The 23,156-nt window shown below is 42.4% G+C and overlaps 2 protein-coding genes across 3 annotated transcripts in view; one reads left to right on the top strand and one right to left on the bottom strand.

Annotated features, from left to right (window-relative positions):
- Positions 1 to 6,905, top strand: part of ptgr2 (prostaglandin reductase 2) — a 15,235-nt gene extending 8,330 nt beyond the window's left edge. For both annotated transcript variants that reach the window (XM_041848161.2, XM_041848162.2), the window contains exons 6-9: positions 3,010 to 3,131; positions 3,374 to 3,461; positions 6,356 to 6,395; positions 6,497 to 6,905. In XM_041848161.2, coding sequence (XP_041704095.2) covers positions 3,010 to 3,131; positions 3,374 to 3,461; positions 6,356 to 6,395; positions 6,497 to 6,561 — 315 coding nt within the window. In that variant the 3' untranslated portion in view covers positions 6,562 to 6,905. The remainder of the gene's footprint in view (positions 1 to 3,009; positions 3,132 to 3,373; positions 3,462 to 6,355; positions 6,396 to 6,496) is intronic.
- On the bottom strand, positions 6,467 to 23,156 carry tmem62 (transmembrane protein 62). The gene is made up of 14 exons (XM_041848160.2): positions 22,689 to 23,156; positions 22,194 to 22,305; positions 21,897 to 22,034; positions 18,570 to 18,615; positions 16,020 to 16,161; positions 15,648 to 15,772; positions 13,683 to 13,805; positions 13,229 to 13,384; positions 12,655 to 12,814; positions 10,744 to 10,857; positions 10,432 to 10,516; positions 9,796 to 9,900; positions 9,402 to 9,520; positions 6,467 to 9,148 (listed from the first exon to the last, which is right to left on the bottom strand). Exons 1-14 carry the CDS (start codon positions 22,890 to 22,892, stop codon positions 8,828 to 8,830), a joined length of 1,950 nt encoding a protein of 649 aa, XP_041704094.1. The 5' UTR covers positions 22,893 to 23,156; the 3' UTR covers positions 6,467 to 8,827.

The raw sequence follows: 23,156 nt of genomic DNA, 5'->3' as shown, positions 1-23,156 counted from the left end.
ACAACTGATTGGCTCAAATGCATTAAGAAGGAAAGAAATTCCACAAATTAACTTTTAAGAAGGCACACCTGTTAATTGAAATGCATTCCAGGTGACTACCTCATGAAGCTGGTTGAGAGAATGCCAAAGTGTGCGACGCAGTCATCAAGGCAAAGGGTGGCTACTTTGAAGAATCTCAAATCTCAAATATATTTTGATTTGTTTAACAATTTTTTGGCTCCTACATGATTCCATATGTGTTATTTCATAGTTTTGATGTAGAAAATAGTAAAAATAAAGAAAAACCCTTGAATGAGTAGGTGTTCTAAAACTTTTGACCGGTAGTGTATATAGTACTCTAAATACCCCAATTCATGTTGTTAAGTTCAAAAGAATACAAGATTTAAAAAAATAGCCATTCAAACCAATGAGGGTAGGGGAACTTTAAAGACATATATCATATTTTTGCAGATAGCACCTTATAGTCCAAAGCTCTCGATATGCCGCTATAGAGATGACACTTATGGCATTTATGTCGGATTAGCAATGTAAATATGGCCTTTGTAAGCTAAAGCACATGGAACTATTATTTGGAAGTATTGTAGGTTGTATTCTGTTACTTCAGCCACTCTAAAGCCTTGTTCACACTGCAGGCCTTAATGCTCAAATCAGTCTTGTTTTCAAATCTGTTTTGGAATATAGACTGTCCAAACAGCAAGTTACAAGTGACCAAATCAGATTTGTGTGTGTTCAGACAGCAGTAATTTGCTGACATGGCTACACTAGTTGTCATAGTAACAACATATGTGTGTGCAGTGGTGTAGGCTGATTGGTGATGATGCTCCTGCTTCCTATCACTCAGAAGTTATGTAGCAAGCTAAAGTGACAACAATGCCTGCCATGGATGTTTTCCAGTTGCGTTGAATGTTCAAAATCATAGTGTAAGAACACTTTTAAAGCCTCAAAGGATAAGATTATCCAACTTTCTAAACAAGTCCTTTTTGGCTAGCCACAGCAGTCAACTAGCTAGCTAGGTAGCTGTTTAACTTTCTAGCACATTCACTCATTTGTTTGTAAACAATTAACAAGCTAGTTGGCTACCGCATGTTCTTGTCAAACTGTCAACAGAGTAGCTAGCAAGCAGCAAGATATGCCAAATAACAGTCTAAAAACCACAGGGCAAATAAATCAGATTTGACCATTCAGACACAAGACGCATGGCCAGTAATCAGATTTGTATCTGACTTCAAACCACCTACGAAGGTGGTTTGAAATGTGGCTTGAAATATCTGATCCCATGTGCTTTTGGGATGTTCAGACTGCAGGAAAAAGAACAGATTTGAGTAGGATATGCAAAAAAATTGGATTTCAGTCACTTCATACTGCCAATGTGAGCAATGCTTTAAGGGCTTCTTTACACTACTTTGACGACACAAACTAGGTCCAGGAGAGATACTTGTGTAGTGTAAAGAGACGGATCTAGATTAAATTATTTCTTTAAGAGATGTCTCCCACACTAATGCTAAAGGTAGTGTAGGACACATCTACACCACATACCCCTCTCTGAGTGATACAATGTAAAGACAACGGCTCTCTCACACCACACGTTCCTGCAAGAATTACCTTAAAGACCTTAATTCCCAACCCTCTCCTCAGCCCCCCCGTTTCACTCCCCCCTCCTAAATTGATACCTGATTCAATTAGTCAACTAATCATCAAGCCTTTGACTAATTGAATCAGGTGTGCCAGTTTAGGGTTAAAACAAATGTGAAACGTCTTTGGGGGCCGAGGCTGGAGGAAGGAAGATGGCGGAAGCGGATGATGAAGTGGATACTGAATACAATGGCGGCAGAATCAAGGAGAATTTTAGTATTGTTCAAAAGAATGGAAAACGGAGCAAAGTAGGGTACAGTGATGAGAATGAACCTTTGTATCTAGTAGGAGTACGGTTTGTTAATGAGGAGCAGCTGAGCAGAGTACCAATCTTGAAGAAACCATTTGAGTTATCCAAACTGGTGGAGAGAGTGCTGGGTAAAGTGAAGGATGTGAGGATCACGAGAGGCGGGCTTGTTTCGATTTTTTGTGATTCTGCGGATCAGAAGGAACGTGCGTTGTGTCTTAATCGATTTTATAAGTTTGAAGTGTTGCGTGTGTCTTTTCGGAACAGGGCACCCCTCAAGGGGGTTATATCTGGCGTTTCGTGGGAAATTGATTTGGAAGAGATAAAAAATATTCCTGGAGTGATTGAAGCACGTCGGATGAATCGTGTGGTGAATGGGGAAAAAGTGAAGTCTATCTGTTCTTTTGTGTTTTGAAATGGAGTCTCTCCCTAATGAAGTGCGGTTAGGGTATATTAAGTTAGAGCATTTATCCCAAGACCAATGCAGTGTGAACATTGTAAAGCTTTTGGTCATGTAGAAAGTGTTTGCAGAAGGGAGAAGCCGAGATGTACAAGATATGTAAAATATCATATTATGTGTTATAGAAGTGTAGAAAATGTGACATGTTGTAATTGCGGTGGGAATCATGAAGCCACGTCTTCTGAATGCCCCACAAGGCTAAAGGAGAATGAGGTGGCCAAAGTCAGGGTTGTACAGAGCATTTCATATGTAGAAGCTGTGAAAAGGGTTGAGGGTATGAATGTTGCACCAGAAGAGTCCATGGTAGTGGATAGGCCTTCACTGCAGGGGTTGTCTTAAACCAAGAGGATCCTGACATTTTAAAGGTAAAAAATGTGGCCTTTATCACAATGGTGATAAATGGCACTGCCAATGTGGAGAAAAGTTCTAGGAAGATAGAAATCATTGTGATTGCAGTCGGAGCAAATATCTGCACTCACACATGAAACAGCAACGTGGCTTTGGCCACACCACATCCAAGTCTAGTGTAAACAGAAAAGCTGCAAATCTGATGTTGAAAAGAGAGATCTCACTAGACATATTTTACTAATTTAAATCCACCCTAATACAGTGATATTTTTCCCTCTTAACATTCTGACTAACACACATCCCTCCCTTCTTCCATCTCCAGATGAACAATGGTGGTCACGTGATCCTCTGTGGACAGATCTCCCAGTACAACAAGGATGTGCCCTACCCACCGCCCCTCTGTGATGAGACTCAGGAGGCACTGCAAAGCAAAAACATCACCAGGTACTCAACTGTCTGTCTCACAGATCACTGAAGGACCATTTGGAGCTGCAGTATACTAAATATACAAGTCATTTGTAGAAAGTGTATTACTAAATATTGTATTAATCTGTAAACAGTTCAAACACATGAAATGTTGAAATTGGTCCTTCTTATTATTGGAAGGTTGTGTTTGAGATGAAATGAGCCTGATTGGCCCAGTCTGTATCTGTGTTATAAAGCTCTACTCTACTCTATTCCATCAGGGAGCGGTTCATGGTGCTGAACTACATGGAGAAACATGAAGCCGGCATCATGCAGCTCAGTCAGTGGGTCAAAGAGGGGCAGATCAAGGCAAGGCAAAGTCTGTGTGTCTGAGGCCATCTTGTGTTCTGTATACCTGGAAGTTCTGAGATAAGTTAACATTTTTTAGGGTAGGCCTCTCTCAAGCGAGGGGGGAGGTTCTGCGCATAACAGAACTTCTGCCAACATGGCGCCGCATTTGTTTACAAGGTCATTACTTGGGGGCTTTCAACACCAAACTGATCTAATATCAAAGTCAATGGCCACTATCTGATATTATTTTCAGGTTTTTCTGATTGACTAACGAACAACTGAGTCACGTAATTGAAGCACGCACATTGCTAGCTAGCGAGCTGCCCCTTTCAAATCCGAGTGTGGAAGGCTCCTGCCTCACTCATCTAACATATAGGGTCAAACATTCCAAACTGTCCTTTACAAATCAGAATGTTGACTCTACCTTTTGTCCGCTGATTTCGTCCTCATGTGTGTGGAAATTTGAGACTAATTATCCAAAGGAAAGTGTTATTAACCCGACTTTCAGAATGCTGGTCTCTATATTCTTCTGTCGTTTTGAATATCCGGTTTGTATTTTCGCAACCGCCGAAACGTTTTGCAACGGAATCCGACTAATGAATACACCTCAGGTGATGTGCAGTAAGACGCAAGCACTTCCACCTGATTGACAGGAAATGTGCTTCGGTCAGCAATGTTCGATTACGTTCAGCTATTGTTTACCTAGTGTGCATGCATCAAGATACAAGCCAAATAACCATATACAGTGGCTTGCGAAAGTATTCACCCACTTGGCATTTTCCCTATTTTGTTGCCTTACAACCTGGAATTAAAATGGATTTTTGGGGGGTTTGTATCATTTGATTTACACAACATGCCTACCACTTTCAAGATGCAAAATATTTTTTCTTGTGAAACAAACAAGAAATATGTCACGTTCGTTGAATGACGGGTCAGACCAAGGCGCAGCGTGATATACGTACATGTTTATTAAACTAAATAAACACACGACAAAACAATAACGAAACGTGAAGTCCAAGGTAGAACACACAACATACCTTACAAGGAACAAGATCCCACAACTCAATAGTGCCCATAGGCTGCCTAAGTATGGGCCCCAATCAGAGACAACGAGCGACAGCTGCCTCTGATTGGGAACCACACCGGCCAACATAGATTCACACATACTAGAATATACAACATAGAACATACACAACAAAGAATATACACACCCTGACTCAACATATAAGAGTCCCCTGAGTCAGGGCGTGACAAAATAAGACAAAAAACTGAACTTGAGCGTGCATAACTATTCTCCCCCCAAAGTCAATACTTTGTAGAGCCACCTTTTGCAGCAATTACAGCTGCAAGTCTCTTGGGGTATGTGTCCATAAGCTTGGCCCATCTAGCCACTGGGATTTTTGCCCATTCTTCAAGGCAAAACTGCTCCAGCTCCTTCAAGTTGGATGGGTTCCGCTGGTGTACAGCAATCTTTAAGTCATACCACAGATTCTCAATTGGATTGAGGTCTGGGCATTGACTAGGCCATTCCAATACATTTAAATGTTTCCCCTTAAACCATTCAAGTGTTGCTTTAGCAGTATGCTTAGGGTCATTGTCCTGCTGGAAAGTGAACCTCCGTCCCAGTCTCAAATCTCTGGAAGACTGAATGAAACAGGTTTCCCTCAAGAATTTCCCTGTATTTAGCGCCATCCATCATTCCTTCAATTCTGACCAGTTTCCCAGTCCCTGCCGATGAAAAACATCCCCACAGCATGATGCTGCCACCACAATGATGGTGTTCTCGAGGTGATGAGAGGTGTTGGGATTGCGCCAGACATAGCGTTTTCCTTGATGGCCAAAAAGCTCAATTTTAGTCTCATCTGACCAGAGTACCTTCTTCCATATGTTTGGGAGTCTCCCACATGCCTTTTGGCGAACACCAAACATGTTTGCTTATTTTTTTCTTTAAGCAATGGCTTTTTTCTGGCCACTCTTCCGTAAAGCCCAACTCTGTGGAGTGTACGGCTTAAGGTGGTCCTATGGACAGATACTGCAATCTCCGCTGTGGAGCTTTGTAGCTCCTTCAGGGTTATCTTTGGTCTCTTTGTTGCCTCTCTGATTAATGCCCTCCTTGCCTGGTTTGTGAGTTTTGGTGGGCGGCCCTCTCTTGGCAGGTTTGTTGTGGTGCCATATTCTTTCCATTTTTAATAATGGATTTAATGGTGCTCTATGGGATGTTCAAAGTTTTATATATTTTTTATAACCCAACCCTGATCTGTACTTCTCCACAACTTTGTCCCTGACCTGTTTGGAGAGCTCCTTGGTCTTGATGGTGCCACTTGCTTGGTGGTGCCCCTTGCTTAGTGGTGTTGCAGACTCTGGGGCCTTTCAGAACAGGTGTATATATACTGACATCATGTGACACTTAGATTGCACACAGGTGGACTTTATTTAACTAATTATGTGACTTCTGAAGGTAATTGGTTGCAGCAGATCTTATTTAGGGGCTTCATAGCAAAGGGGGTGAATACACAACTTTCTGGCTTGAGGCAGCTTTCCAACTTTTTGCAGTGCATTGTGTCAGACTGTGTAACCAACTAATTGGTATCAGTCTGATTTATAGGCAAGCTAGTGAGTAGCTCTGGTCCAGGGCCTGGTTCGCTGAGCGCAAAACTCCACCAAGTTCAATATACTTTTGTTACTCACCAAAGTAAAATGTTGTTCGAGTGCTGAAGAACTGTTCTCTGGATGTAATTTCTCCAAAATACAAAATAAATTATTTTTGGGCACTTGGTGAACAAAGCGGCGCCATGTTGCCGGATGTTGTTACCCAAAACCTCCCACTCAGTTTGACCCCCTTCGTGCAAGAGAGGCCCATTTGAGTCATTTGTTTTGCACTGTATGATTTTGTCCCTCCGTTCTTCTTTCAGGTGTTGGAGACAGTAGTAAATGGCATTGAGAATATGGGAGGTAAGTGTGTGTCAATGGTAATTGTGTAGTTTTACTTAAATGACAGTCTTAAAATCAATTTTCCACAAACCTGAGAATTGAAATTTTACTTTATTTTGCAGTGGCCTTTTGCTCCATGATGAAAGGAGGAAACATTGGTAAACAGATCATTAAAATATCAGATTGATTCAAATCCCTGGTGGCACCATCCGAAGCTACTGGAATCACAAGAAGCCTTTTTTTTATTACACGTATTACTTCTTCCTGCCTTTGATTTCTACACTGACAAGAACTGGATGGACTGAATAAATATTGTTTGTAGTTACAACACTGTACTGCATGTTTCTTTACTTGTAACTTTTGTAAAATACTTAAAACCGATGATCCATGACAATCTGATTATCAACATGCCAAATAGCAAAGAATTCAAGTTTGTGAGAGATGTTTAAACTGAACATAGAAAGCGTGGTTCCATTTTAATAAACAATTTATTTCACAGCACTATAAACCATTAATAAAATCTAAACTATCGTTTGTCTTCATTTCAATTATAAATTTGAAAATAGGTGTCTGTGGCAAGTGTAAAATCATCAATCTATTTTACCATTCGCAAGTGTTACAGCATAACAGTATATCAAACTAGTAAAGTAGTGGTTATGCTCCACCTAGGTAGCACAGGTGCCAGTTTATTTCTGCTCTCATGCAAAGTCCAAGGAGTTGGCAAAATATCAGAAACAGACTAGCACCCAGGCTACCTACCTAGCTAGAGGCAACTGAGCCAGTCAGTCGACCCTTCACATTCTGGTGGTAAATAAATACCTGACCGTGAATTAAAAGTACAGCTCTGGACAATCACAAGTCAAGAAACCTTCAGAAAATCTCCACTTCATCATCAACATTGGCATTGGGTAACTTGGGAGACACTAATGAACCCTGAAACATAGAATATCACTAAAGTTGGTATTGGTTCTATGAAAGAAAACCACAAAACAAGTCCCTGAATGTGAAGATCCCATTCCAAGGGAAATAAGGGAAATAGGACATGGACATGATTGTAGAAGAGACCCTTCAACCCTTGGTAGGTCTGCCCTCTAGTGGATGCCATGTCACATAGCTTGTGGGCGGTACTAAGCAGAGTATCAGTAAAGTTGATGAGTCATTTGTCATTCAACGAACTAAACTGAAATTCCAATTTTCTTAATTCAATGAGAAATTGGACCCCAACCCTGATATATTCCAGATTAGTGCTTGACTTGGGCAGGAGCTCACCGGAGCTGAGTACTGGCACCTTAACATTCCTACTGCTTGAGCGCCTGTTTCTCTTATAGAATATTAGCTAAAAAGTACTGTGGAGCTCCTGCACCTACATTTGAACAGTACCGGCACCAATTTCAGTCTAAGTCGAGCACCCAGTGCTGGTCTGAAACTCTCCCAAAAATAATATCTGCATTCTAGACAGAAGACAACAAAAAGCTGACCAAATCAACTTCTCAATAGAGAATAACCATCACCATTGCAGGAAATCAGTGCAAGGAAATAATCACAATACAAAATAAATTAAACCAGCATAATAAAATCTCAGGTCATTTCACCCTTGCTATTATTTAACATTCATCATTTTGATCACCACAAAAAATATTGATTGTTTAACATGCTTTGAGTGGTTGGATTCACCACTGAGCTAATATGGAATATATGAAAAATCATATAGTCTGTTTCTGACTGACCAAAGGACACAGCTTTTTGTTCAAGTCCTCCCATTCCTGAGAAACAGCTGATATCTTAAGCCAGAAGATTTTCAAAGAGCTCAAAATAAAAATGTAAAATACCTCAGTCAGGTGATTGGTCTGCTATACCCGTGTAAAATATATAGCTAGTTTGCCATAACCAAATACAAAAACTGCCAGAGCAGGACTGTTTGTATGTATCCTTTGACAGTGGTGATGTGTGTGGCAGTTGGCCTAGGCAACAATTTCAATAACTGCTACAAATCAAGTCTCAAGTGGTCAACTAATACATACATTTTACCACAGCAGAATACAGTGGCGATAGACACTTCATCATATTGTCTACATCAGCCTTCTTTTACTGAGGAACAGCAGTCATATTGGCTGAACAATCAATTCTATGCACAATATATACTGAACTAGTGACTTCACTGTACCAAGAAGACCTTCAGAGTGCTGACTGTGTCTAGGGGTGTGGTCTACACATGCAATACACTAACATGCAAATGAAACAACTCTACTCTTAAAAATGTTTAAAAATTAGGAAAGTGGAATACAGAAATAGGATCACGAGTGAAAGTAGATTTGAAGGGAGAGAGCGAGAAAGAACTTTGCACAAAAGAGTAGTCTGAAATATGGTATAGAAGAGTGGACAGATATGGCAAACTAAATACATTGGCACTAAGAGAATCCCCCAGTAGAAAGTCAAGAAAATAAGTGCAACTGTCAAGAGGCTGTGGTTGTCTTGCTGTCGTCACGGAGACAGGGGGCGGGGCCCTTCCAGGCGCGGTAGACCAATAGCAGGGCGATCCCTACTGCCCACGTGCGGACCGGGGACAGGAAGAAGGCCAGAGATCCATACGTCTCCAGCAGGAAGTAACAGGAGTATCCCTGCCAGGCCAGCAGCAGCAACATGGCCGTATGCACTCCCAGAGTCTTCCACAGAAAGCCCGGACGGAAGAAGTGTGAGCGGAAGGAGTTACCACGACTACGCAGGTGAAGGCTCCAGCACAGGTAACAGGTGAGAGGCATGTTGAAGAAGAGCAGCTGTTGGGAAATGAGGGAGAGAAGAAACGGGGATAAGTGTTTGTCAACTACAGGTAACCCTTTTAACGGAAATAGGACCACTGCCTTATAGTCTCCTACTTTTTTTAAATCTGGTAGAACTTTACTAAAAGCCAGCAGGCATTATGCATTATCATGCAGTTATAATGCACTGTAAGACTTGTCATGAGCATGTATGACCGCCTTCTCTTAATATCATCTCATAATGATCCTGACTAAATACCAGCCACCTCACCTGCACAACCCCAACAACATAAGTGAGACTTCCCTCGAGGAAATGTCCGTCGATAACCACTCCGAAGGCAAAGCAAGCTCCACTGTGACCATCAATCAACTCTCCTATGAACCAGGGACCTGCAGAGAGACAGAGGGTGAGTAGACGGACACACACAGTCAGTCCCAAGTGGCTTGCTTCCCCTTGGCCCTAACCCTAAGATGTTTGCGGATCTGAAGGGTCTGGATAGGTATAACCAAAGTAACAGGATTAAAAGGCTCACACCTCACAGATCTATAAACATTGAAGGGACACGGGCAAGGGGTAGGGAGCAAGTTGAGACCGGCTGACAGGGTGGAGAGACAGAGAGAGTTTTTAATGGATGGTTGTCCTCTGGACCCAGTAGGAAACTCACCTAAGGCAGTGCAGAGGTTGAAGAGCAGTAGAGAGTAGTAGAAAGTGTCGGCTTTACTGACCAGGTGCAGGGATAGACAGGCGCAAGAGGAAAGACTTGAAGACGCTGGGAGACACAGGAAAACAGGTAAGATTGAAAACTACAACGTCGAAAAGTGTGGTTATAGACAACAAGTTGCGTATTAAAGACAATACATGTATTTATGAACATGAGGTCATGTGTGGAATGATATGCAAAATTCCTAGATTTTTTCACTGTATAGGATGGTTAAGAACAATAACATTTACATTTTAGTCATTTAGCAGACGCTCTTATCCAGAGCGACTTACAGTTAGTGAATACATATTTTTTTTATACTGGCCCCCCGTGGGAATTGAACCCACAACCCTGGCGTTGCAAACGCCATGCTCTATCAACTGAGCTACATCCCTGCTGGCCATTCCCTCCCCTACCCTGGACGACGCTGGGCCAATTGTGCGCCGCCCATGAGTCTCCCGGTCGCGGCCGGCTGCGACAGAGCCTGGATTCGAACCAGGATCTCTAGTGGCACAGTGCCTTAGACCACTGCGCCACTCAGGTAACAACCAGCTTGATACTCCCAAGGGTGATTTGACAGGAGTGTCTGGCGGATCTCACCTCTGACAGAGGGCAGAGGCATGAACCTGAACGCCACCAGCACTCCAATATTCAGCAGCATCCCTGTGACAAAGGCTACCCGGGCCTGTGGACAGACAGGACAGATGGTACAGTATATAGGTCTATAACCCACAGAGCACAGCTAGTCACACCTGGTGACGACATGGTGGTTAAATGTTAGCAAGACCTCGTGGTATTGAGATTGGGTCAGCAAGTAACCTACAGTGAGAAAGGCGGGTCAACAACTGGAAGGTTGCCCGTTCAAATCTCAAGTCTGACAGGAAAATCAAGTATTCTTCTTTGTCTTCTTACCAGGATGTAGTGGTCAGTGAGCAGGATGAAGGACTGGAAGAAACCAAAGCTGGGGGAGAGGTCCTCTTCGAGGGTGAAGAGCTGTTCTCGAACCGTCGACCGCCCCACCGCGTCCTAACACACAAACACGCACGCACACAGAATAAGAGAGGCCACATCTCATCACATCACCTGAACTAGTAACAAAACATCTGGTAGCTATCTGAGAAAACATCTGAGAACTTTTGAACTACTATTCAAAATATTTGACAACCTCTTAGAATTTCTATATAATAGAACATATACAGTGGGGGAAAAAAAGTATTTAGTCAGCTACCAATTGTGCAAGTTCTCCCACTTAAAAAGATGAGAGAGGCCTGTAATTTTCATCATAGGTACACGTCAACTATGACAGACAAATTGAGATTTTTTTTCTCCAGAAAATCACATTGTAGGATTTTTAATGAATTTATTTGCAAATTATGGTGGAAAATAAGTATTTGGTCACCTACAAACAAGCAAGATTTCTGGCTCTCACAGACCTGTAACTTCTTCTTTAAGAGGCTCCTCTGTCCTCCACTCATTACCTGTATTAAAGGCACCTGTTTGAACTTGTTATCAGTATAAAAGACACCTGTCCACAACCTCAAACAGTCACACTCCAAACTCTACTATGGCCAAGACCAAAGAGCTGTCAAAGGACACCAGAAACAAAATTGTAGACCTGCACCAGGCTGGGAAGACTGAATCTGCAATAGGTAAGCAGCTTGGTTTAGAAGAAATCAACTGTGGGAGCAATTATTAGGAAATGGAAGACATACAAGACCACTGATAATCTCCCTCGATCTGGGGCTCCACGCAAGATCTCACCCCGTGGGGTCAAAATGATCACAAGAACGGTGAGCAAAATCCCAGAACCACACGGGGGACCTAGTGAATGACCTGCAGAGAGCTGGGACCAAAGTAACAAAGCCTACCATCAGTAACACACTACGCCGCCAGGGACTCAAATCCTGCAGTGCCAGACGTGTCCCCCTGCTTAAGCCAGTACATGTCCAGGCCCGTCTGAAGTTTGCTAGAGTGCATTTGGATGATCCAGAAGGGATTGGGAGAATGTCATATGGTCAGATGAAACCAAAATAGAACTTTTTGGTAAAAACTCAACTCGTCGTGTTTGGAGGACAAAGAATGCTGAGTTGCATCCAAAGAACACCATACCTACTGTGAAGCATGGGGGTGGAAACATCATGTTTTGGGGCTGTTTTTTCTGCAAAGGGACCAGGACGACTGATCCGTGTAAAGGAAAGAATGAATGGGGCCATGTATCGTGAGATTTTTGAGTGAAAACCTCCTTCCATCAGCAAGGGCATTGAAGATGAAACGTGGCTGGGTCTTTCAGCATGACAATGATCCCAAACACACCGCCCGGGAACCTAAGGAGTGGCTTCGTAAGAAGCATTTCAAGGTCCTGGAGTGGCCTAGCCAGTCTCCAGATCTCAACCCCATAGAAAATCTTTGGAGGGAGTTGAAAGTCTGTGTTGCCCAGCGACAGCCCCAAAACATCACTGCTCTAGAGGAGATCTGCATGGAGGAATGGGCCAAAATACCAGCAACAGTGTATGAAAACCTTGTGAACTTACAGAAAACATTTGACCTGTGTCATTGCCAACAAAGGGTATATAACAAAGTATTGAGAAACTTTTGTTATTGACCAAATACTTATTTTCCACCATAATTTGCAAATAAATTCATTAAAAATCCTACAATGTGATTTTCTGGATTTTTTTTCTCATTTTGTCTGTCATAGTTGACGTGTACCTATGATGAAAATTACAGGCCTCTCTCATCTTTTTAAGTGGGAGAACTTGCACAATTGGTGGCTGACTAAATACTTTTTTCCCCCACTGTATGAGGTAATAAGTGCTGTGTTACCTCCACTTTGACAGTGACAGTGTGCAGCCCAGTAAGGTAGAGAGAGGGTTCCCATGGCACCACATACAGAGGACCTCCAGTAGACCGGCCTTTACCCATCTCCACCCCGTCCACACTGACATGAACTGCTGTGACCGGGGCATCAGAGAAGGCCAGGATCCTGAGGGGACCAGAGAGACCAGGGTTAGAATACAGGATGATAGGGGAAGATCATCACACACATCTGCAGAGACAGGTGAGCCAATATGAAATACTGTTGGCAAACTTTGTGGTATGGAGATAGGTGATGAAGGTGATTTAGAACCTTTTCACACTATTGTGCTGACCTAAATTGTACAGTGCCGGTTACGATATTTTCTTTTCACATTACCCTGTCCAGCCCAGTTCCAGCAACTGGGGCAGCTCAGTTCGGCCCAGTAGTGTGAAAAGGGTGATAGTTTTATGGAATAGAGATATAGAGATAGGTGGTATATTTATGGTAGGTGTGTAAAAAGGCAGAGTGGGTGATGGTGATTCTGTATGGTGGTGAAGGTCAGAGGTTATGGCATGGGGTTTAGGGTTGAGGAGGGGACACCTGATGTGGGTAGAGCTCTGTATCCTCCCCAGCGGCTCCACTCCCGGATGGAGGTACTGCGCCTCCTTGGGGTTGGTGATGAGTACTGCAGGCCACTGCTGAAACTTCAGGTCCATGAAACTCAGCAGGTCGTGGTCAAATGCCAGCACTCTGTACCTACACAGAGAGAGAGAGAGAGAGAGAGAGAGAGAGAGAGAGAGAGAGAGAGAGAGAGAGAGAGAGAGAGAGAGAGAAAAGAGAGAGAGAAATAGAGAAAAAAGAGAGCGAGAGAGAGAGAGAGAGAGAGAGAGAGAGAAAAGGAATATATCAGTGTTGTGTATGTGTGTGTGTGTGTATAAACTTTATTTGGATAGCACAATTTAAACAGACCACAACTCAAGGTGTATGTGTTTGTTTGAGTCCGAGTGAGTGAGCGAGTGAGTGTGTAGAAAGTATGATGCATCTATAGATTTACCTGCGATTGTCCATCCAGTCGCCTAGCTCCAGTTCCAGGGTGCCCTCGGGGTGTCTGCTGTGTAGTACAGGCATCAGGCCACCCAGAGTGTGAAGGTGACCACACAGGTACGCTACAGCCGAGCTACACGCACGCATCGGTAACAATTACATCACAGATGTACACTACCAGTCAAAAGTTTGGACACACCTACTCATTCATGGGTTTTTCTTTAATTTTACAATTTTTTACATTATAGAATAATAATGAAGACATCAAAACTATGAAATAACACATCTGGAATCATGTAGTAACCAAAAACGTGTAAAACAAATCAAAATATATTTTATTTGAATTTCTTCAAATAGCCACCCTTTGCCTTGATGACAGCTTTGCACACTCTTGGCATTCTCTCAACCAGCTTCATGAGGTAGTCACCTGGAATGCATTTCAATTAACAGGTGTGCCTTCTTAAAAGTTAATTTGTGGAATTTCTTTCCTTAATGCGTTTGAGCCAATCGGTTGTGTTGTGACAAGGTAGGGGGGTATACAGAAGATAACCCTATTTGGTAAAATACCAAGTCCATATTATGGCAAGAACAGCTCAAATAAGCAAAGAGAAACGACAGTCCATCATTACTTTAAGACATGAAGGTCAGTCAATACTGAATATTTCAAGAACTTTCTTCAAGTGCAGTCGCAAAAACCATCAAGGGCTATGATGAAACTGGCTCTCATGAGGACCGCCGCAGGAATGGAAGACCCAGAGTTACCTATGCTGCAGAGGATAAGTTCATTAGAGTTACCAGCCTCAGAAATTGCAGCCCAAATAAATGCTTCACAGAGTTCAAGAAACAGACACATCTCAACATCAACTGTTCAGAGGGGACTGTGTGAATCAGGCCTTCATGGTCGAATTGCTGCAAAGAAACCACTACTAAAGGATACCAATAAGAAGAAGAAACACGAGCATTGGACATTAGACCGGTGGAAATGTGTCCTTTGGTCTGGAGTCCAAATTTGAGAATTTTGGTTCAAACCGCTGTGTCTTTGTGAGACGCGGTGTGGGTGAACAGATGATCTCTGCATGTGTATTTCCCACCGTAAAGCATGGAGGAGGAAGTGTTATGGTGTGGGGGTGCTTTGCTGGTGACACTGTCTGTGATTTATTTACACACTTAACCAGCATGGCTACCACAGCATTCTGCAGCGATACGCCATCCCATCTGGTTTGGGCTTTCATTTGTTTTTCAAAAGGACAATGACCCAACACACCTCCAGGCTGTGTAAGGGCTATTTTACCAAGAAGGAGAGCGATGCATCAGATGACCTGGCCTCCACAAATCCCCAACCTCAACCCCATTGAGATGGTTTGGGATGAGTCGGACTGCAGAGTGAAGGAAAATCAGCCAACAAGTGCTCAGCATATGTGGGCAAAGGCAAAGGGTGGCTATTTGAAGAATCTCAAATATAAAATATATTTTGATTTGTTTAACACTTTTTTGGTACTACATGATCCCATGTGTTATTTCATAGTTTTGATGTCTTCACTATTATCCTACAATGTAAAAATAAAGAAAAACCCTTGAATGAGTAGGTGTGTCAAAACCTTTGACTGGTAGTGTATATGGTACAACAATCTCAACTAACAAACTGGATTCAAAAACGGTGCTATTAAGTATGTATAACATTCTGATACTGTGTTGCAATAGTGCTTTAAAGAAGGAGCTTGTTCCAAAATGTGTCTGCAATAAATAATTGAATGGCCTTCCAGAACCTTCTTTTACCATTTCCATTACGCTATTAACTATGTTATACCATGACCTATGTCAGAACTGTTATAACAACCAAAACAGTATACTAGTTATTATCCAAAACCTGTTTAGAGGGTGTTGAAATTAGAGAGGCAGACTAACATGAAGACAGGCTTATAGAAACCCACAAACATTATTCTGTTATCTCATCACACACACACACTTCTGTTACCTCATCACCCCTCTCACCCCTGGAGCGGGGGAGATGACCGTTGAAGTGGTGTAATGGCCAAACCAGATGGTCTGGTTGCTGCTGTGGCTCTCAGTCCTGAAGGACGCCAACAGGTCCATCTGAGTCTGTAATGTATGGTGTTGCATAAGAACATAACAAGTGATTATGCAAATAGACTGTAATGTCTCAGTCTTATGTCTAAATGAATGACAGAGTAGGAATAGAGTAGAGTAGAAAACGTATTCAGCTGTGTTGCGCTAGCCTGGTACCAGATCGGTTTGTGCTGTATTGTATAGCCAACTCATATGGTTTTTTGTCATGCCAAACATATGGGACCAGGCTGGTGTTAAGCTGGTGGGGGGCATACTGTACCTGGTTGAGAATGCCAAAGAAGTTGTACGGCCGCTTGGGTCCAGGGGTGATGGTTGCATCAGCACAGATGAAGGAGTAGTTGCCGAAGGGAGTCTTGTGGACATAGTGGAAGGAGCCAACTTTCTGATTGGCTGAGTACTTCCTGGGAATAATAACAGGCATCATTATTATGCGGCTGAGTTGGTGAATGCATACAGTGTGGTGTACATGTTGCTCTCAACACCTCTGCCTTGTTTTATGATGAAGTGGAGAACCTGTTTATTTAAACTGATGACGAACAAACCTCAACAAATACCATACAGACACGAGACCGATGTCATATTTTGAGAGACTGTCTCAAAAAGAGGTTAATATTTGGAGAGTGAGCTAGCAACTGTCTTTATACTGTAGAGTAGGGTTTCCCACGTTTTGGTTTTTGCCCTAGCACTACACAGCTGATTCAAATAATCAACTCATCATCAAGCTTTGATCATTTGAATCAGCTGTGTAGTGTTAGGGCAAAAACTAAAATGTGCACCCCTTGGGGTCCAGAGGACTGAGTTTGGGAAACGCTGCTGTATAATCTAGCCTGTGAACTGTATGTGTGCATCTATTTATAGCTTTAGATAGCTTTATATATACACACAGTACCAGTCAACAGTTTGGACACACCTACTCATTCAAGGGTTTTTCTTTATTTGTACTGTTTTCCACATTGTAGAATAGTGAAGACATCAAAACTATGAAATAACACATATGGAATCATGTAGTGACCAAAAAAAGTGTTCAACAAATCAAAATATATTTTATATTTGAGATTCTTCAAATAGCCACCCTTTGCCTTGATGACAGCTTTGCACACTCTTGGCATTCTATCAACCAGCTTCACCTGGAATGCTTTTCCAACAGTCTTGAAGGAGTTCCCACATATGCTGAGCACTTGATGGCTGCTTTTCCTTCACTCTGCGGCCCGACTCATCCCAAACCATCTCAATTGGGTTGAGGTCGGGGGATTGTGGAGGCCAGGTCATCTGATGTAGCACTCCATCACTCTCCTTCTTGGTCAAATAGCCTTTACACAGCCTGGAGGTGTGTTGGGTCATTGTCCTGTTGAAAAACAAATGATAGTCCCACTAAGCCCAAACCAGATGGGATGGCATATCACTGGAGACTGCTGTGGTACCCATACTGGTTAAGTGTGCCTTAAATTCTAAATAAATCACTGACAGTGTCACCAGCAAAGCACCCCCACATCATAACACCTCCTCCTCCATGCTTTACGGTGGGAACTACACATGCGGAGATCATCCGTTCACCCACACCGCGTCTAATGTCCATTGCTCGTGTTTCTTGGCCCAAGCAGGTCTCTTCTTCTTATTGATGTCCTTTAGTAGTGGTTTCTTTGCAGCAATTCGACCATGAAGGCCTGATTCACACAGTCCCCTCTGAACAGTTGATGTTGAGCTGTGTCTGTGACTTGAACTCTGTGAAGCATTTATTTGGGCTGCAATTTCTGAGGCTGGTAACTCTAATGAACTTATCCTCTGCAGCAGAGGTAACGCTGGGTCTTCCATTCCTGTGGCGGTCTTCATGAGCGCCAGTTTCATCATAGCGCTTGATGGTTTTTGCGACTGCACTTGAAGAAACTTTAAAAGTTCTTGAAATGTTTCGTATTGACTGACCTTCATGTCTTAAAGTAATGATGGAATGTCGTTTCTCTTTGCTTATTTGAGGTCTTTTACCAAATAGGGCTAGCTTCTGTAGACCCCCCTACCTTGTCACAACACAACTGATTGGCTCAAACGCATAAAGAAGGAAATAAATTCCACAAATTAACTTTTAACAAGGCACACCTGTTAATTGAAATGAATTCCAGGTGACTACCTCATGAAGCTGGTTGAGAGAATGCCAAGAGTGTGCAAAGCTGTCATCAAGGCAAAGGGTGGCTATTTGAAGAATCTCAAATATAAAAATATATTTTGATTTGTTTAACACTTTTTTGGTTACTACATGATTCCATATGTGTTATTTCAAAGTTTTGATGTCTTCACTATTATTCTACAATGTAAAAAATTGTAAAAATAAAGAAAAACCCTTGAATGAGTAGGTGTGTCCAAACTTTTGACTGGTAGTGTAGCTCAGATAGCTAGAATAAATGTCAATAAGTCTCTAGTGCTCATGTTGCACAGACAAGCGAACACAGAGAGGCAACTCACTCACACTAGCTACACTGGTGGCTAAGAGAGCTGGTTGCTAGAAAGCTTGTCATATAGCTAGTAGGAGTTTCTGAACATGAATCAAAGTGACACTCATCATATGGCCTACTCGCAGGGGTATTCAACTCTTACCCTACGAGGTCCGGAACCTGCTGGTTTTCTGTTCTACCTGATAATTAATTGCACCCACCTGGTGTCCCAGGTCTAAATCAGACCCTGGTTAGAGGGGAACAATGAAAAATCGCAGTGGAACTGGCTTCGAGGTCCAGAGTTCAGCTTGAGGGGCCTACTGTGTATCTTTGACACGTGTAAATAACATTCATTCCAGACATAGCAGGCAAGAGTGAACACTGACCTGTAGTAGTTGTTGACACTATCCAATGAAATGATATTGAAGGCATCTGTCAGAAACATAATAAAAACAGGAATGTAGCTAAGTAAGAGAGACCTTGCAAAACGTAATGAACACATACCATTTTCTGGCAAAGGTATCTAACCTTGGTATTAATTCCCTCATCCTGTTGATTGATTAATATCTATCCTTACCAGAAACAACTCACATAGCCTACATGTCCAATCTATTCTGTACTGAACTAATGTCTACCAGAGAAAGGTTATTTGAAGCAGCTTCTAACAATAGGTTAAGGTGGACAGTTAGGCTGTAGGAGATATCTTGTTTCAACGCTAATAGCATTTGTAATTCAATATCAATGGAGGGGCATTAAGCAGTGAAGTGACTGACTGCTCAGCTTTTCAGCTTTGAGGTAAAATGCACAAAGAATGCACATATCTGTAGGTTTGTGGATTCTTTCCATATTCTACACTCTTAGAAAACAAGGTGCAATCTAGAACCTACAAGGGTTATTCGGCTGTCCCCATAGAACACTTTGAAGAACCCTTTTTGGTTCCAGGTAGAACCCTTTTGGTTTTAGGTAGAACCCTTTCCACAGAGGGTTCTATATGGAACCAAAAATGATTCTACCTTGAACAAAAAAGTGTTCTTCAAAGTTTCTAAGACTGTATACACTACCGTTCAAAAGTTTGGGGTCAGAAAAAGCCATTTCTCAGACTGCCCAACTTAATATTTTATTTTTATTGGCCAGTCTGAGATATGGCTTTTTCTTTGCAACTCTGCCTAGAAGGTCAGCATCCCGAAGTCGCCTCTTCACTGTTGATGTTGAGACTGGTGTTTTGCGGGTACTATTTAATGAAGCTGCCAGTTGAGGACCTGTGAGACGCCTGTTTCTCAAACTAGACACTAATGTATTTGTCCTCTTGCTCAGTTGTGCACCGGGGCCTCGCACTCCTCTTTCTATTCTGGTTAGAGCCAGTTTGCACTGTTCTGTGAAGGGAGTAGTACACAGCGTTGTACAAGATCTTCAGTTTCTTGGCAATTTCTCGCATAGAATAGCCTTCATTTCTCAGAACAAGAATAGACTGACGAGTTTCAGAAGAAAGTTATTTGTTTCTGGCCATTTTGAACCTGTAATCGAACCCACAATTGCTGATGCTCCAGATGCTCAACTAATCTCAAGAAGGCCAGTTTTATTGCTTCTTTAATAAGCACAACAGTTTTCAGCTGTTCTAACATAATTGCAAAAGGGTTTTTTAATGATCAATTAGCCTTTTAAAATGATCAACTTGGATTAGCAAACAACGTGCCATTGGAACACAGGACTGATGGTTGCTGATAATGGGCCTCTGTACGCCTATGTACAGTTGAAGTCCGAAGTTTACATACACCTTAGTCAAATACATTTAAACTCAGATTTTCACAATTCCTGACATTTAATCCTAGTAAAAATGCCCTGTCTTAGGTCAGTTAGGATCACCACTTTATTTTAAGAATGTGAAATGTCAGAATAATAGTAGAGAGAATGATTTATTTCAGCTTTTATTTCTTTCATCACATTCCCAGTGGGTCAGAAGTTTACATACACTCAATTAGTATTTGGTAGCATTGCCTTTACATTGTTTAACTTGGGTCAAACGTGTCGGGCAGCCTTCCACAAGCTTCCCACAATAAGTTGGGTGAATTTTGGCCCATTCCTCCTGACAGAGCTGGTGTAACTGAGTCAGGTTTGTAGGCCTCCTTGCTCGCACACACTTTTTCAGTTCTGCCCACACATTTTCTATAGAATTGAGGTCAGGGCTTTGTGATGGCCACTCCAATACCTTGACTTTGTTGCCCTTAAGCCATTTTGCCACAACTTTGGAAGTATGCTTGGGGTCATTCTCCATTTGGAAGACCCATTTGCAACCAAGCTTTAACTTCCTGACTGGTCTTGAGATGTTGCATCAATATATCCACATAGTTTTCCTTCCTCATGATGCCATCTATTTAGTGAAGTGCACCAGTCCCTCGTGCAGCAAAGCACCCCCACAGCATGATACTGCCACCCCTGTGCTTCACGGTTGGGATGGTGTTCTTCGGCTTGCAAGTTACCCCCTTTTTCCTCCAAACATAACGATGGTCATTATGGCCAAACAGTTATATTTTTGTTTCATCAGACCAGAGGACATTTCTCCAAAAAGTACAATCTTTGTCCCCATGTGCAGTTGCAAACCATAGTCTGGCTTTTTTATGGCGGTTTTGGAGCAGTGGCTTCTTCCTTGCTAAGCGGCCTTTCAGGTTATGTCGATATAGGACTCGTTTTACTGTGGATATAGATACTTTTGTACCTGTTTCCTCCAGCATCTTCACAAGGTCCTTTGCTGTTGTTCTGGGATTGATTTGCACTTTTCGCACCAAAGTACGTTAATCTCTAGGAGACAGAATGCGTCTCCTTCCTGAGCAGTATGATGGCTGCGTGGTCCCATGGGGTTTATACTTGTGTACTATTGTTTGTACCGATGAACGTGGTACCTTCAGGCGTTTGGAAATAGCTCCCAAGGATGAACCAGACTTGTGGAGGTCTACAACTTTTTTTCTGAGGTCTTGGCTGATTTCTTTTGATTTTCCCATGATGTCAAGCAAAGAGGCACTGAGTTTGAAGGTAGGCCTTGAAATACATCCACAGGTACACCTCCAATTGACTCAAATTATGTTAATTAGCTTATCAGAAGCTTCTAAAGCCATGACATCATTTTCTGGAATTTTCCAAGCTGTTTAAAGGCACAGTCAACTTAGTGTATGTAAACTTCTGACCCACTGGAATTGTGATACAGTGAATTATAAGTGAAATAATCTGTCTGTAAACAATTACTTGTGTCATGCACAAAGTACATGTCCTAACCGACTTGCCAAAACTATAGTTTGTTAACAAGAAATGTGTGGAGTGGTTGAAAAACGAGTTTTAATGACTCCAACCTAAGTGTATGTAAACTTCCGACTTCAACTGTAGATATTCCATTAAAGATCAGCCGTTTCCAGCTACAATAGCCATTTACAACATTAACAATGTCTACACTGTATTTCTGATCAATTTGATGTTATTTTAATGGACAAAAAAATTGCTTTTCTTTCAAAAAGAAGGACATTTCTAAGTGACCGCAAACTTTTGAACGGTAGTGTACGTCTGACCAAGTCCAATTCAACTGACTGGCTTTGTACATTTCTAGACATTTACGACCCAATTCCATACCCATCTATCAACCCTGTTCATAGGACCACGATTATTTTTCGATTATAGAAATCATTAAGTGTAAGAGAATATTAGAGGAGGTATATTATATTAGTCACCATGGTTTCCACGGATGTCAATCCATTTGGTGCGTTCCAGAACCCGGGACCTCTTCAGGATGTTGTGATAGGCCTGCCACTCCACCTCATGCTGCAGGGATCCCACCTTGCTCTCCGTCTTCGCATCCGTCAGGTCTCCTGTTAGGTGGGCAGACAGAGGAACAGACACACAGACTTATGAGAAATAATAACTCACTTCAGGTTCATGGTTGCTCTTGTGATAGTGCAGAAACTCAGCAAGCTGACATGTTGGGGGCTGCTACAAAACTAATGAGCAAGAAGCAATGTCCGACATACCTGTTGCGAGCACAAGAGCAGGTTGGATCACTTCAATGGTATCAGTGCAGAACTTCTCGAAGTCTGGAATACGTTTTTTGTCATGGAATCGACTGATATGAATGTCAGACACCTGTGCGGGTACAGGACATCATTCAGGGGTTGAAAGCACAAACTAGGGCATCATCTAGCTAGTTTTGACAACATATTCCACTTGGTACATCCTCTCTACAGACGTATTACTACAACTGGGTTCAAAGTCTTACAACCTGATGGCTGGCTGGTGCCAACTTTGTCTATGCATGACAGCATAGCACCCAAAAAGGAAATTGGACTGTGACCCCATTCAGTGTAGATTTTTACATGAACACTACTACCCTTTGGGCTACTTACTCGCTAACAGCTGTCACCCTGACAATTGATAGTGACAATTGACACTGACAGTGACAGTGACAACACTTAGTTAGCCAGTTAGCAATTAGCTAGCCAAATGAGTTAGCAGCTGGATCCACTCACCTGCACGAACCAGAATATGTTATCCAATTCGCCGCCGGGATACGGAGGAAGACTGGTCCTACTAGCCTTCTCTCCATCCCCGGCGTTGAACTGCCGAACACTCCGTTTGGGATGCCAAGAGGTGTCATAGCTCTCTAGCACCCAGGAAGCTAAGCACGCCAGCGCTAGTCCGAAAAGAACTAGCGCTCCGAAGAGCTTGAGCATCCTGTAGTGACGAGAGAGCGGTGGGAATCTACTGGACAGAATACAGGCGAGAGCAACATGAACACACACTAGACTATGCTAGCTATATTAGCCACTAGCTACATAGAACCGCTGTCCATTCAGACCGTTCAATTTCCATTTGCGATCATAGCCAGATCGAGCTACACACGAAACTTTGTCCTTTCAGATTATGTTTTCAAATAGCTAGCTAAAAGGAAATACCATACTGACCGGTTGTGCATGGCTACGTCATCGCTATATGAA

This window comes from Coregonus clupeaformis, chromosome 11 (genome assembly GCF_020615455.1).
Source record: "Coregonus clupeaformis isolate EN_2021a chromosome 11, ASM2061545v1, whole genome shotgun sequence".
NCBI classification, from domain to species: Eukaryota; Metazoa; Chordata; class Actinopteri; order Salmoniformes; family Salmonidae; genus Coregonus; species Coregonus clupeaformis.
This window is presented reverse-complemented; position numbering and strand designations above follow the sequence as displayed.